The sequence below is a fragment of the Lissotriton helveticus genome, chromosome 11 (genome assembly GCF_964261635.1).
Source record: "Lissotriton helveticus chromosome 11, aLisHel1.1, whole genome shotgun sequence".
Classification (NCBI taxonomy): Eukaryota; Metazoa; Chordata; class Amphibia; order Caudata; family Salamandridae; genus Lissotriton; species Lissotriton helveticus.
The window spans coordinates 798,268,160-798,286,558 of record NC_136072.1 but is presented as its reverse complement, the minus strand read 5'-3'; the positions used below and the strand labels follow the sequence as shown (position 1 = coordinate 798,286,558).

General features: G+C 46.6%; 1 protein-coding gene across 1 annotated transcript in view; it reads right to left on the bottom strand.

Annotated features, from left to right (window-relative positions):
* The window catches only part of NUDCD3 (NudC domain containing 3), a 256,588-nt gene that overhangs the window by 80,496 nt on the left and 157,693 nt on the right, over nucleotides 1-18,399 (bottom strand). Inside the window, exons 4-5 of the mRNA XM_078666784.1 lie at nucleotides 8,178-8,310; nucleotides 1,960-2,103 (exon numbers count right to left, since the gene is read on the bottom strand). Coding sequence (XP_078522910.1) covers nucleotides 1,960-2,103; nucleotides 8,178-8,310 — 277 coding nt within the window. The remainder of the gene's footprint in view (nucleotides 1-1,959; nucleotides 2,104-8,177; nucleotides 8,311-18,399) is intronic.

Here is an 18,399-nt window from a genome sequence, read left to right as displayed (position 1 = left end):
GTGAATAGCTTTGGTGGAATAGGACGAAGCCCAGCTGAAAATGTGAAAAACACCTCGTTTTAAGTGCACAGAACTTCCACCAGGGGTTCAAAGGGTGGGTGGGGGTCATGACCACAGGCTGGCTTTCTGGTGGGTAGGTTCAAGACTGCAAGCGTGCATCCCTGAAGCAGGGCTCTCTAGCTGATGAAAAGAGGCTTCCTCCTCCATTCCCTGACAGAAGCAGACACTGGGTGTGCTCGTTCTTGCTGTTCTCCCACGCACACCAAGCTTTGCAGCATCATATGACTATTCCCCCTCTCTCTCCCATCCTCTCAGTCGCCCACACATACAATTTCGGATCTCCAACCTGTGAGGACCGGCTGATAATCAGAATCTTCAGTCTTCTCCATCATTGTCTGAATGAGGATATCAGAAAATCTCAAGCCTGGTAACTGTGCAATAAATGAATCTGCAAGTGTGCTTTAACCCCTTGTGTACCACAATGGGGATGACCACCAAGATCACAAATACAATATGTATTGGAGGCTCTGAAGCTCAAATGAAGGTGTGCGAGGGTGGGAGGAAGGCGGGAAGATGCTGCTTAGAGGCCATTCAGCACTCGTTCAGCAAATGAAACTAGCAAAAAGACCAATGTCCTTTGCAATCATATGAGAAATGTGTACCAAGTATCAAAAGAGAAGGCAGTACTTAGACATATTGCGTAAATCGACTGCCGGCTCTGGATTTCCGGTAGGCATCAGAAAAAGTGAACAACGAAGATCAAAGCCTATAGGCCTCAGAAAAAACCCTACCATTAGAGAGGCAGTGTGAGGAAGAAGAAAGATGGATGTCTACAAAGGGCAACAAGAATTATGGGAAGCTGCGTCTTCATGGCATCATAAACTGTATAAAAAGTGATGTACAGATTTACAAGTTTTTTTCAAGTTTAAATACTTTATTCGACAACATTGTCATAAAAGCAGATCCCTAAGCTTATACAAATATAAATACTAGTCTAACAATAAAAAAGTATTACATTCTAAGCAGTTTATACATGTTGACGAATAAAACAGAAAATAATCATTTTTTTAAAAAGAAAAAGAGACACAGCACAAAGTTTAAATCACAGGGTCTAGTAGTGCAGTTCATTGGAGTTTTAAAGTGCGCGTGCGTATTATCCATGCCCACCCCATGTATTTAGCCACTGCAATTGCAAGATTAGGGACACAGTTGCAGTGGCTAAATACATGGGGTGGGCATGGATAATACGCACGCGCACTTTAAAACTCCAATGAACTGCACTACTAGACCCTGTGATAAAAAGTGATGTACAGATTTACTTTCCACCATGATGAGGAGCACGAAGTACAATATGCACAGGCCTCCACTGAGGGGAATTCTAGACAAGCACCTCATTGCTTAAACAATTCCAAGCACTCTGTTGTCACCCCTCGCAAGGCTCTCCCCATCAACCATTGTTCTAGAAGCTATTCTTGCATATGGGACAAAAAGTATTGTTTTGTGAAGAATGTTCTGGGCAAAATACTGCAGCCTGCACATTGAAATGATTTAATATTACTGAATCATCCATTTTTAATGTCTATGTTTCATACTTTATGGGCAGGAGTTTGGAGCAAAGTCCTAGAAATCATGTATTTATAAGTGATTAAGAATACTACTGTCAGCGATACTATAGCTATTCCCTGATAGCTTGAGAGGTGCCATTTTAACTGCCATATTCTATTACAGAATCAGGTCAACTAGGTGCAAAACAGGGTCTCAAGATGAGGGGTCACGGGCCATGTCTACATCAAGTGCTATCGGCAAGCATATCATTTAAGAGGCACGGGCAGCCTGGCATACAGGACATGTGGATGTAATTAAACAGGCCAGTGCTTTTGAAACTGGATTTGCTGAGGCAGCATCTTGACAGCCAAGCTGAATGAGCTCACTCCTCGGTATGGTGCTGGCAGCACTTACCACAACACATTTTCCAGGTTCCAGGCTCCAAAGTGAGGTCTCTGTGTTGATCTTGTGGGTGAGAGTCCCCTCCATGAGTACACGCTCTGAGCTTCCTTCCTTCATCGCTACGCGAATCGAAGTACTGCGCAGATCCACAGACACCTGTGAAGATAAGACAGTCACCATAAAGCAAACAACTGTCGAGCAAGGCTACCCTTATTCTCAATGCCAAATTCAGTTGAGGAAGCAACATACATGGTAAACTAGGGGACGGAGAGTGTTTTTAGCCGGCAGCCAAAGAGGTGGCAGGGCCTTTACAGGCAGAGCCATGTGCTCAATAGGACGCTGTGCCCAGAAGAACTGCTCAGATCTTAATTGGCTAATGTGATCACTGAGGATTTCTGGGTGTGTGAGACCTGAGACTCACATAATTGTATGCGGTTTGGTGCAGTGGAGAATAATGTCGAGTATTTGCATGGTTACAAGACCCCAGCCTGTGACAGAAAGCACTTTGAATATGTAAGTCATTATTTTAAAACTGTACAGGATAGGCTGCAGCAAAATGATCGGTTAGGATAAAACAAGTGCTTTTAAAGTATATATTTAAGTAGAACACAATCAGATAGTACCTAGTGCCAACATTTTTTATAAAGGATGAATCGCAAAACTCCGTTAATAACACCCTTATAACACCTCTCATGAATAATACATCTTTGTCACCATGATGCTTAGCGTGACTCCCTCAACTAAAGCACATGCTGGTTCCTAAGCAGCCTTTACATTTCATGATTAACCAATTGAACACATTGACATCTCTTTCAGGTAGCAGGCACCCTGGTGAGAAGGCCTGTTTCTTCTTTAGCTCCCTCTCCCTCCCTTGGCATTACTGCACAGGAGACCGTGCCTTTTCTCGCCTTCACGTTCAACAAGAGATGCCTCAAGGGCTGCATTTTAACAAAAAAGTGTGAGGACGTTTTTGTAATATTAATAAGCATATCAGCCCCACAGATACCGCCCACTTTGACCTCTATTTACATGCAGATTTTCCTTGCTAGCAATAGTGCCCAGATGACCCTTGCTTCGCAGGAAAGAAGGCCTACGCAACAGTCTTTATTTATTTATTTTACATATAGGGGCACACAGAAGGCTTTGGGCCCAAGCCGTGGTGTTCGAGCCCAGTGGAGAAGGCAGGTTGCTTCGCAGGGCTGTACGTATCATTGTTGCCCCATTCCACAACTGAGCACCACATTTTCCAGAAACCAAATTAATGAGTTTGGGGTTTGGCATGACAAGTTTTGTGTAGATCTGTACAGGGGGTGGTGGGTGTAAAAAAAAAAAAGTGACACCAACTTTTGCATGAAATGATTTTACTCAAGGAAGTGCCTTACTTTAGTTTGGTGCAAATCCTTTCATTGGTTTGAGAAATTAGTATTTAACTACATTTTGGAAGGAGATTGACAGTCAGTCAAAGATTTCTGGAATGTTAATCTGCGGGCCCAAATTCCTAAACAGGAAAATCTGATTGTATGAGGGAGCTTGTTCTGCAGTCTTCCATTTCTGTTTCACGGATCCAAAGCCAGGCATGCGGACCAAAAGCTCTCCGATTAGCTGGCAATAACTTGAAGAAAAATGTTGTGGCTGTCACTATAGGACTACGGGATTCGGTCCCTGTGTCCTGTAAAATAAAAATGAAAGACTTTCGAAGAAGCTTTGCCTAACACCCTGGGCACAACATCTAAAAACACTTTATTTTTGCCATGGGGTTCGGAAACCCAAGGTTTGGCACCCCTTTACCCTGCTTGTTCCCCCCTCACTCCGAGGTTTGCAAACCTGTGGCTAGCGGTCTTGGTTCCTTGTTGCACCTTGAACTGGATTTGCACACCCAGATCAGTGAATCTCACCGAAGTCTCAAGCCTACAAGTGTTCTCCAACCCCCTCAGGTCTGCAGACCCATGACAAAAACAAGCATTTGCAATGCAATAGGTCTCGCATTTGCGAGACTTTGAGCTACTGGCATTGTAAATCACAAAACTTTATCTATGTGTTGGTATTGAAAACATATAAAATAAAAGGTATTGTCCTTTACAATGCCAATAGCTTAAAATTTCACAAATGCGAGACCTATTGCATTGCAAATGCTTGTTTCCTGACTGCAGTGACAGCAGGCAGATCGTTGCGCGAGTGCTCACACTGCTCACTTCTCACTAGTGGAGAAGTTACGGCATGACGTCATGCCAGTTGAGTGTTGTCGGGGAATGGCAATCCTTAAAAGAGAGTCTCTGGATTTCCCTTCTCTTTTTTTAAACTCAGGACCAGCAACATTGTCGTGGTGTCACCAGGGCTTTAAGTGGAAGCTTTTTCAGTATTATATACAAGCCATAGTTGCTGCTTATTTATCTTATGCAACTAACAACCATTGACAAAGCCAATAGTCCTGACTTGTTGTAGGAATGATGTTAATTGTTGCGTCATATATCTGGATGCAATCACAGAAACAGCAAAATACAAGTCGGGCGGCACACTATGCTAAGCACAGAGTTTTAGCTTATGTGTTTTTTAAGCCACGCCCTTGATTACATTGACCACACCCCTTTGAGAGACACCCCAGTTTTTTCATCACACTTAAAGCCCTGCCTGTAATGTTGAATAGAACTTGTGCAAGCAGAATAGCAAGCTTCAGAAGAACAACTGAGAATAGATTTGGTATTTCCTTAAACTATACTAAACACAAAAGAAATCAAAAGCACGATCCTAAATCAACTAATGCACAAGAGAAAACAAAACAAAAGAATTGTACTAACCTACTAACTGCTAATCTTGTGTTCCGGCGTAGAGTGCTACTCATCGAAGAAGCACTTCAATGCCTTGTCAGGGGTTGTAAGTGCTATAAAATACATATCCAATTACAATTACAATCTGTAGTACCTTCAAGCCCATGTTCATCTCATTCTAGGTGACCTGCCCTAAACCACTTCCTCTTGAGATGCACATATTTTATCTAAGGCCAAAATAAGGGTCCTGCTAAATAAATACGAAAAACCACCATTCACATGAGTTTTTGGAAGAGTATTTTTTGGAGTGTGCCAGTACACCAGTACTGATTCACCTTCAGAGGCCCAGCAATACACCAATGCTGATCGAACCATGCATGTACATGTATGTGTTGAGGAATTCAGCAAAAGTGTATTTGTGTGTTGCATGTGTGTCTGTGCGTGTCTGCATGAGCCTGAATGTGTATGTGTGCTTGGGTGTGTGTGTGTGTGTATATGTGTGTGAGTGAGTATCATACAAAGAAGGTCCATTGTATTTAAAAAGCTTAGCTTCATTTGATATATTTACTGCTGTTCTTAATTTTATTATTGCTGCTATCAGATTAAGGAAAAACGATGCACTTTAATTTATTTTAGGAAATAGTTTTTAGGATTGATGCATTTTACCTTCATTAAAAACATCTATTCTCTACTGACATTTTGAACTGCTGTATCCAGTTACTGTATTTTTTGCTGCTGTTGAATGGAGGGTCTATAGTGTTTTTTTTCTTTAAAAAAAATAATATATATATTGTATGTGCTTTTATGATCATTATCTTGGCAGAATAAAGAATTTTTGAATGGGGGGAGGGGGTATCAGTGCGTGGCTATGTTTGTGTGTATGTGTGTCTGGTTGCTCAATGTGAGTACTTTCTCAACTAGAAACATTGAGCTGTGCCCCCTGAAGACTCTCTCCCCACCTTGGCCCCAACAACTGCCACTTAGAGATATCCCTCTAGCTCTGAAAAGAGAGTGTGCCTGTCTTTGTCAGATTATGTTATGACAAGCGTGTCTGTTCTTTTTGCCTACAGGCACTGGGACAATTGGGAAGCCAACTACGGAATCCAAAGTAAACAATAGTGACAAACGAACAGTATCAATTTGAAAACTTTTGGATGGGGTAACAGCGATCGATAAAAATATGGTGTTCCAATTTTCCAAGTTTGTTGAGCAGCGAGTGGGAGCTTCAGAAGGGCTCACTCACTGACTGTGAGGGACCATTCACAAGGAGGGACCGTTCACGGGCCTGTTTTTATCTAACCCTTGGAATTTCACTGCCCGAGATGAAAGGAACCGTTTGCTCATTCATAAGGGAGGCAGCAGAGGCCATATGCGAGGCGCTGGCACTGTGGGGAGGGTGTTACACATGTAGCGCTGACCGTGAGATGTGACGCTGCTCTGTCACAGGTGCGAGTGATTTATGGACCCCCTTAGTAAGTGGTCCTGTCTCTGTAGGGGACTTTGAACAATTCCCAGCAAAAATGAAAGCACGCCGGATGTCTAGGATGTTTACACTCACCCCAGTTTACTGTAGCAAAAGCAAATAAGCATTGTCCGCGCGACCGTGAAAGTGACGTGGCCGCGCAACCCTGAAAGTGATTGCGATCGTGCGCTGTAAGGGTGCCGCTTAATGAGCCATGACGGAAAGCCAGATGGCGCCTGTGCGCGTAACCGCAAGCTTTAGGGCAAAAGCGTGTGGTCAGATTTTTAAAGCCCACTTACCAAATGTCTCGCCAGATCAGCGCATGCGCTGGCTCAGGCGAGGCCTAAAAAGGTGCAGAGCCAGGACCTCAAGCAAACCTCTGCTGTGTATAGTGATCAGTCTGGCAAAAGCAGGGATTATCTGCTTGCAGTGTTATTTATTGGGCACAGGGCTTTCCCGAAGGTCAGGAACCATGGCCTACTTGTGCAGCAAGTTGTGTGCAAGGTATAGTTTAATCGAAGTTGGATGTAGTTAGTATATGATGATAAAAAAATAAAAATAAAAAAATCACTGAAAAAAGTTAAAGTGAAGTTATGGTTAGCTTTGGAAATAACACATTAGAATACTAAACTACAGTAGTTCACTTAAAAAGACACAGTATAGGGTATGGTTGCAAAATAAAATAGAAAACAACTGAAAGCCTCAAGTTATGGTTAGCTCTGCAATCCATAACTTGCACAGCACATATGCAATCATAACTTGCTCACCAAATCCATTGCTTATGACGAATATATGATTATACCACGATTTCAATTACCACGCATGGCTTTACCACGCGAATTTTACATCGCAAGTGGCTTTACCACGCTGGTATTTACAACGTAGGATTTTACTACGCCTAGAAACGTCTTACCTGCACGTCTTTCTCTACGAGCCCTTACTTCCATCCTCCATTGAAACAAGCGTCAAAACACGTATACCAAAATAAAAAAAGGACTGTTTTTTTGACGTACACGGCACGTCTTTGGGGGAGGCTCTTTCCTTTTTCTTTTAAAATTATGTTCGTTTTTTTTTTTAAAGTAAACTGCTTGTTATTTTTTGGGGGGGAGACCCCCCCCAGCCCCCCTCTGCCCCCGCTTGTTATTTTTGGGGGGGGGGAGACCCCCCCCAGCCCCCCTCTGCCCCCCAAGCCCACGCAGAACGACTCGAAGGAATACCACATCTCCCCCCCAGCCCGTGGTAAAGACGTCGTGGAAGGCACCCTGCGTGGAAGGCACCCTGCGTGGTAAGTGTCACGTGGTAAATGTTAGTAGTGGTAATGCCTTCGTGGTAAATGATGTTTCCCCTTATGACCTCATAATATTTATGTGAACAAGTTTAAAAAAGCTAAATACCAAACAAAAATAACAACACAAACTTAAACATTATGCAATACTAAAGTGATAATTGTCGCTTTCATTCTTTTAAGGTTAATGTGATGTGCAATCGTAAGAATATTTTTGTAATTAATTTGGTCACATCATGAGTGAGGTCTTGAGCACTGCACTTGGTGTGCAAGTTGTGGTTCTGTACAAGTAATGACACTAACCATAACTTGCAAATGTCATTTTTTTGCTATAACTCACAACCACGACTTGCACGTTAATTGTGCTACATAAAGTGATGCATAATTTACAGATGTCAATAAAAACATTTATAGCTCAAATGAATCAAAATAATACAGCCACAGAATACGGCTCATAGTTTGCCTTTATTGTTGCATAATTTAGATAACCCTACCGAACAACACATATGTTCCTCGGTTGTCGCATATTCCTAGTAGTTCACCCAATGGTACAGATGAATTAGCTGGTGTATTAAAGCTGCCCAACAAGGAGAGTGGACAGGCAGAGTAAAACATAATTGCTTTGACATGCTAAATTATGTGGGCTCTAAGCAGCAATACTAGTTTTTTTTTTACTGATGTAGGTTCTGGCTTATCAGTCTGTGCCTGCGTTAGTTACCTGTTTGCCTTTCTTGATCTCTTTAGGGACTGGTACTTTAATCTCCAGGTCATTGTAGTCCTGTGACCAGACATAGTTTTCGCGCACAGCTCCATTGTAGCTCTCAGGGTTCCTCTGAAATTGATCTTGCTTCCTGTTCCGGAACAGAAGGTTAAGAAACAAGGGCTGTTACAACCCGCCAGACACTTCCATATTTTTGGTTAGAAAGGACATGTAGAGAACACTCTTGAAAGGAAAGCAAAACCAGGGACGAAAGCTACACACTAGAGAAAGTCCTTCAGCAATAGGTACTTCCTGTACAAGATTCCACAGTTTTAGAAAACACCCACAGATCAAAAATATTAATCATCTGGAATTTAAGGTGATTAAATCCTCTGGGTACATGAACAGTTGTGCAGAAGCCAGGACTGACAGTTGCAGGATATGTAAAATCAAAATGAGTAAATTAAGAATTTTATTGGTGTATGCCTTGCACTCCTCTTCTGAGCTCACTCATAACCTACATTTAATCATGTCTCAGTATCATTTGCCTGGATTTTACAGTGCACGTTATTGTTTACAATTTCATTTTTATGTATTCACAGTAAAACAACGTTGTTATGGGTTGATAGTGTATCCGTAGTTCATATGCCACATATTCCTGCAAAATGATATTTAGAGGAAAGACAGTAGTTTTAAACAAATGTGCAAGAGAATGTCACGTTTCTTTTCACAGTTTAACAAATTACAGGCTATTTTTTTCTCATGATAATGCCAAGAAATATTATATAAAGTCAATGTGAGAGCCTTTCAGAAAAAGACTAGCTTCAGACATTCCAGAAGGAGCTTCTGCGGTAAACAGTCTGCACCAAGGTCACACCAGCGACATACTATCAGACTCTTGGCAAAACATGGCAAAATAGAGACTAAGAGTGGGTTTGTCTATGGACAGACAACAGACTGGAAAAATAGGGGGGGGGGGGGGTGTGCGCGTGTGTGTTTTTAAGGAACCGCCTCATTTTGGAAATATTTTGTTGCCAATGTCAACAATAGTTTGGATTAGAGAGAAAATAATCTGAGCGAGTTGATTTCAACTCAGATTGCATCAATCCTGTGGACAATTTTCATATTATTTATATTTATTGCCTTCAATTTACTCAGGATCATGCTTATACAAGTCTCAGAAATCTACTTGCCCACTCGCTGTGGCCACTCAGATTTTATCAGGGAGAGCTATTTTTAGGGCCTACTGGTCCTTGGCGAGCTGATAAAGAACAGGTGTTCTGTTCACTAAGAAACTGAATGAGCAATAAAGATGGCTTTAAATCTTGTTTTTATTGTCATATTTGCTCTACATTGAAAGACAGAGGTCACATGTCAGCTTATGTCTTCTTACAAGTTGCTTATTTTATTCTGGTGGTTAGTATTTACTTTTCTTTCTCTGACTGCAAAGTTAGAGAATTTTGAAATGTGAACTGTCTGACAATCGTGCTGTACAACCAGTGTGAAAAGAAAGGCTGCAGGATGTCAGTTTTCCTTTTCTAACACAACATTTAAAGAGCTTGTACATTAACTGAACAAATATTTAAAAATATATTTCAACAGTTAGGAAAGCACATTGTAATTGTGTTTGCTGGAAACAGATTTTAATAGGATGAAAACAAATCTGAACACTTTACTTGGTGATGTGGAAATATGAAATATTTTAGCTGAAACCCAATTTTCACACATTGCTAATATGCTATATCTTTTTATCAGTAAACAGCATGTTAGTGGGAAAGTTTAAGTCTATTTCAACAGAAAATATGCAAATGACAATGCTCTACCATATCATACTTTAGTAATATGTTTATTAAGAGTAAGTTTATAAACATGAACTCAGAAACATTCCTGAAACATTCCTGTCGCTGCCCTGATGACAATACTATTGGTGAACTTAGAGGTAAGTCAGGGTATATGAACATGATCTGTACCCTCAGAAGAATACAATTAATCAATAAAGAAATAATAAAAAAAAGTTTATAAACATGAACTCAGAAACAGTCCTGAAACATTCCCGTCGCTGCCCTGATGACAATACTATTGGGGAACTTAGAAGCTAGTCGGGGGTCTTGTGTACCCTATACATGGGCTGAATTCTTATTATACATGGAGCAACCGTTTAGCCTACTAATCAAACAAAAGAGTTGTTTTAACCCCTTTGCTGCGGGGTGTTCCCCCCCCCTGTGTGGGGGGGGAGGGGCCACGCGCAGCGCCCCCATGCTGGTGACGAGCTGAGCTCATCATGAGGCAAAACTGATCTGCCCTCATGACGAGCTGAGCTCGTCACGGCCGCACCCGTTTTTAGAACGTTCAGCACAGCGGGGAAATTAGCCCTGTGTGCGAACGTTCCAACGGCCGTGACGAGCTCAACTCGTCATGATTGGAGCTCAGCTGTACTCCATGCTTTGGGAAAGATTTTTATTTTCAAACAAAAGGAGTAGCAATGGGGTGTCCTTTCGCCCCAGAACTGGCTGTCCTTTTTATGTCACTTTATGAGGACACTTTCGTCTACAACAACAACCCCTTCAAAGATCGTATTGGGGCGTGGTTACGCTTCATTGACGATGTTTTTATGGTGTGGAAAGGTGAGGAGGATGAATTGAGACATTTCTACGCTTGGTTGAACGCACGGACAGTAGACATTAAGTTCAGCATAACATCTTCAAAAGAAAAAATATCTTTTTGGGATGTTGAAGTTTTTCCAAATGAGGGCACATTATCTACTTCTCTCTTTGTTAAGCCAACGGACCGCAATAAAGCCCTTCTATTTTCAAGTAACCACCCGAGGAGCCTACGAGAGAATTTACCGCTAGGACAATTTCTTCGGATCCGAAGAAATTGTTCTATGAATGAAGATTACAAGCTCCATGCGAATAATCTGGTGACGAAGCTATGCGACCGTGGATACCCAAGAAAATTAGTATCTAACTGTATGAAAAGGGCACGTTGGACTCCAAGGGAAAGCCTACTGGAACGACGCACCAAACCACAATTAAAACGTCAGGTGTGCGTCACTACATTCTGTCCCAATGCCAATCAGTTAAAAAGAATTATAAGTCAAAATTGGCACCTTGTTAAAAATCTAGGAGAGTGCCTAAACGAACCCCCACTTTTTGCGTTCAAAAAAGACAAAAGCATAGCCAATGTTGTAGTAAGAGCAGCTACTCCAAAGGAAGCACCCTCTACCATTCGACAACTGATGGGTTTAAACCCAATCACAGGACACCACAAATGTGGTACCTGTCTGTGCTGCGAGTCCACAATAGAGGGTTCTCTGTTTCAACATAGGGGCATATCGTGGAAACACGACACATTTAGTAATTGTAAGTCTAGATATGTCGTGTATGGAGTCATGTGCCCGTGTGGACTCCTGTATATTGGTAAGACCAATCAGGAGGCCCGTCAAAGAATCTCCCAGCACAAATCTAGACTAAAGAATCGGGTGGAGACAGCACCCCTGGTCAATCACTGGATTAGACTTCAACATCAGGTCAATGATCTGAAATGGACAATAATTTCCAAGGTGGAGCGTGATCCCCGAGGAGGAGACTGGGACACCAGACTCTCTAAAAGGGAAGCGCTCCTCATTGTAAAGTTCAATATGGCAGTCATTGGACTGAATGAACTATCAGAAATCTATAAACTTTAAACATCCTGGTCCCTTGCCCGTTATACTCTGTGGGACACTCCCGGTCTGTTCTCCTTTTGTGTGTTATAGGGTGTCCATCACTTAAGCGGATGACTTCGAGTCAGCGTCAATTTCCAATTAATTCCGCGATGCGCATGCGCAGGTAAGTAGTGTTCCTTCCGCGGTCAGGACTATTTCTGTAGACTACTCGGTGCCTAAGTTCTGCTATCTGGCGCATGCGCTAAGGAGTAGTGCTTCGTAGACGCCAACACGGGTTGCTGGCGAAAAGGTTTCACTAGGTAAGTTAGGTCTCTAGAGGTGTCTTCTGTGGGCAACTCACGTGTTTTAATACCCCTGTACTGACCTCCACGCTCCCCCTTGTTTAGGAGTTACCTACTTGGATGATGTCTCCGCTTCCAGTCCACCCGCCACGCTCTTCAATTGAGTGAACCTTTCCCCTTCGTGCAGGTACCGACACGGATTCTATTTTATTACTGGTTTTCAATCTAGGATGAACTTTGAATTGCCGTATATATCCCGCTATTCCCTTTAAAATCTTTAAATCCTTGAGTAGTTCACTACATATATATGAGTAGACCACGGGGAAATCTTGATACATCCTTCTAAGTCTCTTAATACGTATAGTGTTACTATAAAAAACCCAACCCCCCTTTTTATACACAGGTCAGTAATGTCCGTTTCATTTTCATTTAGATTTCATAACGCCTAGAATTAGACTTCCTGACTGTCCTGGATCCGTGGATTCCCCCGGAATTCCAGAAGTCCAACTCAGTGAGGTAAGAGATCAGCCACACCCTCCTGGTACCTTTGGCCATCCAGCGCAAGTAGCGGTTGGTAATGTAAAACCTTCTCCTTTTCAGTGTGACCCCCCAAAAGCGCCCGTCTAAAGAAAAAGTCCCCACTCGCTGTGCATCATTAAAAGTGACTGTTCGCTCCTCTACACCCGTCAAGTGGCTTCGTAGACCATTTGGGTAAGCTGTTTGAGGGAATGGTGGTTCACCCTCAGTGCCACTTAGGCACCTAAAAGAACTTTTCTACATAGAGACTGTTTTTACATAGAGATAATTTCTGTTTTTCAGATACTTCATTGGCCCTGATGAGAGTCCTCCCTGTCTAACTTCTGGTTGGGACTCGAAACGCGTAGGCCTCTGTACAAAGTGTTGCTCTTACTAAAGTCGAATGCCGATAAATGCTGTGTCTTATCCTTTTGGACGTATTGAGTTTGACTAAATCTAATCGATTGTGATTAAATTCCAAGTGTACATATGTATATTATATCATACCATACATGCTGAAATTTCTGAGCAACCTTTGTGTTCATTCCCCCTCCCTCCACTAATTTCCCCCCTCTGGCTTTTCCGTAAAGTCCGGATCTGTCAGATTTATGTATGAATGGATGTTTGATTTTGAACGACTGTGATATGTTTGATAAGTGTGAATGATTCTTGTTACATGTAATAATGGTGTAGTGTTTGTATATAAAATGTAAAAATTTTCGTAAAAATAATCACCAAAAATTGAATGAATAAATCGCTATTGATTAGCAATATCTCGGGCTGAAATAAGATTTCTTCCTTTTTGAGTGAAATTTATGTTTAATTTGTTGTATCAGTTCTGGCATTTGTCTTTGTTATATAGTACTCCATGACGAGCTGAGCTCGTCAACAGCATGGATGAGGTTAAGAGCAAAGATGCTGAACCACCCTTCTTTTTTTATCTTTATTCGTTAAACAAAATCACCAGAAAAGGGGGGCGTGGCTACGCGGGCGACAATGGTGGACGCAGTTTGTTAGAGCTCCCACCGGCCCGACCGTTATCCGACGACTTATCCTGGCTTCTGGAGTTGCCCCGTCGCCCACACCAACAGCAAACGTAGCGGAGGGCAGGAGGTGTTGTCCGGTGCACTTTGCGGTGCTCTCGGACCTTGCGCAGTGCCGATCGCAGCAGCAGCGGCTCGCGGCCTGGTCCCCGAGGGTGAGCCGGGACCTGGATTTTGGCGCCTCCCGGCCGGAGGGTCTCCGCACCGGCTGACTGGGTCTCCACTTCTCCGGGGCTGGCGGGCCCCCCCTTTCAGGCGGAACAGGGTGCAGCCTGGCGGACACACCGGTGGTGGTGGGTGCATTGTCCCGGCCCACGGAGTCGGCTAGAGGGCGTCGCGGCCTACATCGGGGCCGAGAAGCCGGGTCCTCAATTTTCGAGATCCCAGCTGCACCCTCAGAAGTAGTGCGGAGGCGGAGGAGCCGGCTGGTGCAGCTGAGGAAACGGTGCCCTGGGGCTTGACGTGCTCCCCTTGCCTCGATCCTGAGTGGGCCCGGTGGTGGCGCCCGGCGATCAGCCCACTGAGTTGGTGATTCCTGCTGGAGAGGAGGTGCACCGGCGGCCGGCACAGCAGACACTGGTGAGTGCCCGAGACCATTGGCCTGCAGAACGGGGGGCTCCCCAGCTAGACACTGGTGGAGACTTGCCTCGTGGCCCGGAGTGGCCCTGCGGGACCCCCCTACTTGTGGCTGGAGAGGAGGTGGGGCACAGCGGAGCGAAGCCTAGATCAGGCTGGAAAGCGGTGGCGCACCATAAACCCGGGGACCGCCTTGGGGTGCCCGGCCCCCCTGGCAGCTGACGGCGATCGAAGACTTGTGTACCCAGCGATTCTCCTGTGGGGTGCCCTTGCCTCCATTCGGGAGCGCGGGGGTGGGCTCCGAGTCCCGCAACAGCTGTTCAGACTTTGGTTGGACTCAAGGGGCTGTGGACATGACGAGAGGCGGAGGTGGCAGCGGGTCGGCTAAGCAAGGGACCCTGGATAAGTTCATGGGGGCCGGTGGTGCGACGGGTGCCTCGGGTGGAGGAAGTGGGCCGGGCCCTGACAACGCAGCGCTGATGGCGGCGATTACCCAGTCCAGGGATATGCTGGACGCCAAGATTGGGGCGGTTGGCGCGGATGTGACCCTTCTGCGTCAGGACCTGCGGAACGCTGTGGTGCGCATTACCGAGGCCGAGTCCAGAATATCGGTGGTGGAGGACGACGTCGGGACCCTGAAACGGAAAATGGCGGCGATGGAAAATGTTCAGAGAGGCCTTGCGCTCCGCGTGGAAGATGCGGAAGGGCGGGCGCGCAGAAACAACCTACGCTTCGTGGGATTTCCGGAAGGTTGCGAGAAGGGTAACATGGAACTGTTTTTGTCCAATTGGCTGGAGTCCTGGCTTCCCTCAGAAGTGCTGTCTAGATGCTTCGTGATCGAACGCGCGCATAGGGCCCTGACGCAGAAACCGCCGGCAGGGGAGCGGCCCAGGCCGGTGATTGCACGGATTCTAAATTTCCACGACAGGGACACTATCCTTCGGGAGGCGAGGACCAAGGACTCTCTTCTTTTTGAAAATCAGAAAATAATGATTTTCCCGGACTATACCAGGATCGTGCAGCAACAGCGCCACTCGTTCATCGCAGCCAAGGCAAAGCTGAGGGGTCTGAAGATCCAGTACTCACTCCTCTATCCGGCCCGCCTGCGGGTCATATACCAATTGCGTACCCATTTCTTTGACACTCCGGAGGACGTCTTTAAGTGGACTGATGAGACAGTCAGGGTCCGGCCGCATGCTCAGCCGGGTCTGAACCCGGGCCATTCGAGGGACCCGTCGCCGGAGCGGGAAGATTCAGTCGCCAAGAGCAGAAGGAACAGACGGTCAAGGTCACGAAAACGCTCCCATTCACGTAGCCGAAAGCGAGATGGAGCACCCGCAGACTCTGACCACCCCAGCCAGGATGGTGGTACATCAGGGGACTGAACTTGTTGGTGCTGATTTCAGGCTCCCGCTGAGAGAAGGTTTTCCTCAATCTCTTGGGACTGCGGCTTGCTGCTGAGCTGTGTGTTTGCTGCTTGCTATTCTTTATCAGTCTTGGGATGGTGTGGGGGACGGGGGGGTTCAGATAGCTCTTCTATAGGGGCTTGCCTCCTACTTCAGTGGGAGACACTAGGGGGGGGAGTCTGTTAGCTGGGTGGGTAGTTGGGACTGTTGGGGGAGAGGTTCTTGGGGATCCATTGGAGTGGGTGGCCGCTGACCTCCCGTTGGGGGTTAGGGCGCGCCTGCACCGCAACAGGTACTTCAATGTTGTTGAGGTATAGGGGAGGGGGGAGGTTGGTCTGTTGGGAGTTGGGTAGGGGTTGGGTCTGGGGTTTGGGGGAGGGGGGTTACGGGATGTTTGGGTCCACAGGGGTAACATGTTCACGCACGATGGTTCGCCAGATAAGCCTTATGTCATATGTGCGACTGCGCTCTCCTACACCCGGGCGGCTGCGCCCATTTGCTATTCATGGCGGTTAGGAGTCCTGCATTGGAACCCCCAGAGCTACCTTGAAAATAGTGAGTTGGAACGTGAGGGGCATGCTCGATAAAATCAAACGAGGGGCTGTGTTGCGACAGGGGAAGAGGGAAAAGGCTGACGTCCTCCTGCTGCAGGAAACGCATCTCCTGGGTACGAAGACCTTGAGTTTACAACGCTATGGGTATCACCAGGTCTACCATGCAGGTTTTGCCAGAGGGTCCCGGGGGTGGCGGTCTTGGTCCACCGGAGGGTCTCATATACCCATTCCTCGCAGTGGATAGATGCCCAGGGTAGATATGTCTTCATCAAAGGGATGATAGGTGAGGAACAAGTGGTGTTTGGTAGTGTGTATGCCCCCCCCCCCTTGCAATGGTCTCTAGTGGAGAAGCTGTTTGCGATCTGGGCCGAGGTGCCGGATGTCCTGTCTGTGATAGGTGGTGATTGGAATGACGTGATGGATGGATCCGCGGATCGTTTTAGGCCTGCTGGCGAACAACTGGTAGCTGCCCCCACGAAGCTGAGAGATATGGTCGAAGGTATGGGATGGATGGATGCATGGCGCTGCCAACACCCACACAGCAGGGAATTCACTTACTTTTCGGCGGTCCATCGCTCCTTCTCGAGGCTGGACTATCTGTTTGTCCCGCGCGCCGTGATCGGGAGGGTGGCCTCGACAGCTATTCTGCCCAGGGGGCTCTCAGATCATTCCCCCGTCACGATAGATATTCTCCTTGACAGGCGGCGACAGCCGTTTCGGTGGCGCCTCTCTACCTGGCATCTGCAACGAGATGATTACCAGTCCCATATGCGTGAAGCCATAGCTCACTACTGGGAAGAGAATGTGGGACGGGGCTCGGATGCGGTGACCCTCTGGGAGGCCATGAAGCCAACGCTGAGGGGTGTCGACATAGCCTGGTGTGCGAGGGCCCGTAGGACTCGGAAGGAGGACCTGGAGAGGGCGGAGGATCGCGTCCGTACCCTGGAAGCGCGGTCTACGGAGACGGGGGCGGAGGAGGATGCGCGACGGCTCCTACAGGCGTAGAAAGATGCTGCTTCTCTATTGCTTGAGGAATCACGCCATATATGGCTGGCTACGCAGAGTAGAATCTACCAGTGGGGGGATAAATCCAGCTCTATGCTGTACAGGCTGTGCCAGGGTGCGTTCCAGGCTCAGACATTTCCGGCGTTGATGGATGAGGCCGGGACCCCTATCACAGACCCTGGGCTCATGGCTGCCAGATTTGCGCAGTACTATGAGGCGCAATACGCCCCCAGAGACTCCCTTTTGGCGGCGGATGTAGACAAATTCCTGGCGGACCTCCCGCCGCGGGGGATCTCCGACGAGGAGCGTGAGGATCTAGAGCGCCCTCTGTCCTCAGAGGAACTGGGTAAGGCGTTGGGCGAGCTGAATGCCGGGAAGGCCCCTGGGCCGAACGGCTTCCCGTGCGAGTTCCTTCGGAAATACCACCTTCAGTTAGGGCCCCATTTCAAGAAGGCGTTGGATGCTGCAAGGGAGCTGGGCCGGCTACCATCAGATTGGAGACATGCCGAGATAGTGGTGTTCTGCAAGCCGGGGAGACCGCCGGATAAACACGAGTCATACCGCCCTATTTCTCTTCTGAATATAGAGGCGAAGATCCTGGCGAAGGCACTGGCCAATCGTCTCCTGCCTCTCATTGCCACTTTGGTCCATCCGGACCAGGCGGGTTTCATGCCCCATAGGGCCACTAGGCACAACATCAGGCGGGCTCAAGTGGCTCTGGAAATGATGAAGGCTACTGGCACCCAGGCGGCGCTCCTACTGGCTGACATAGACAGAGCATTCGATTCGCTGAGCTGGACGTATCTACAGGCGCTTCTACCGCGCCTGAATCTTGGCCCTCACTTCCTCTCGTATATACGCCTGCTCTACACTGACCTAACGGCGTCCGTGCGGGTGGCGGGTGCGACTTCCGACGCCTTTCCCATCGGGCGGGGCACCCGACAAGGTTGCCCGCTCTCGCCCTACCTATTTGCCCTCGCAATGGAACCCCTCGCGGCTTGGGTGCGCATTGATGCACAGCTGAAGGGGTTTGAGTGGGAAGCTGGGCCGTCGGACCGCATCGCGCTGTACGCGGACGACCTATTGTTTTTCATTACAGAGCTCGACAGATCGGGTCCCAGAATACTTGAGATTATGAGGGTGTTTGGTGAGGTGTCAGGGCTGCATCTCAATGTGAGGAAGTCAGTTTTGT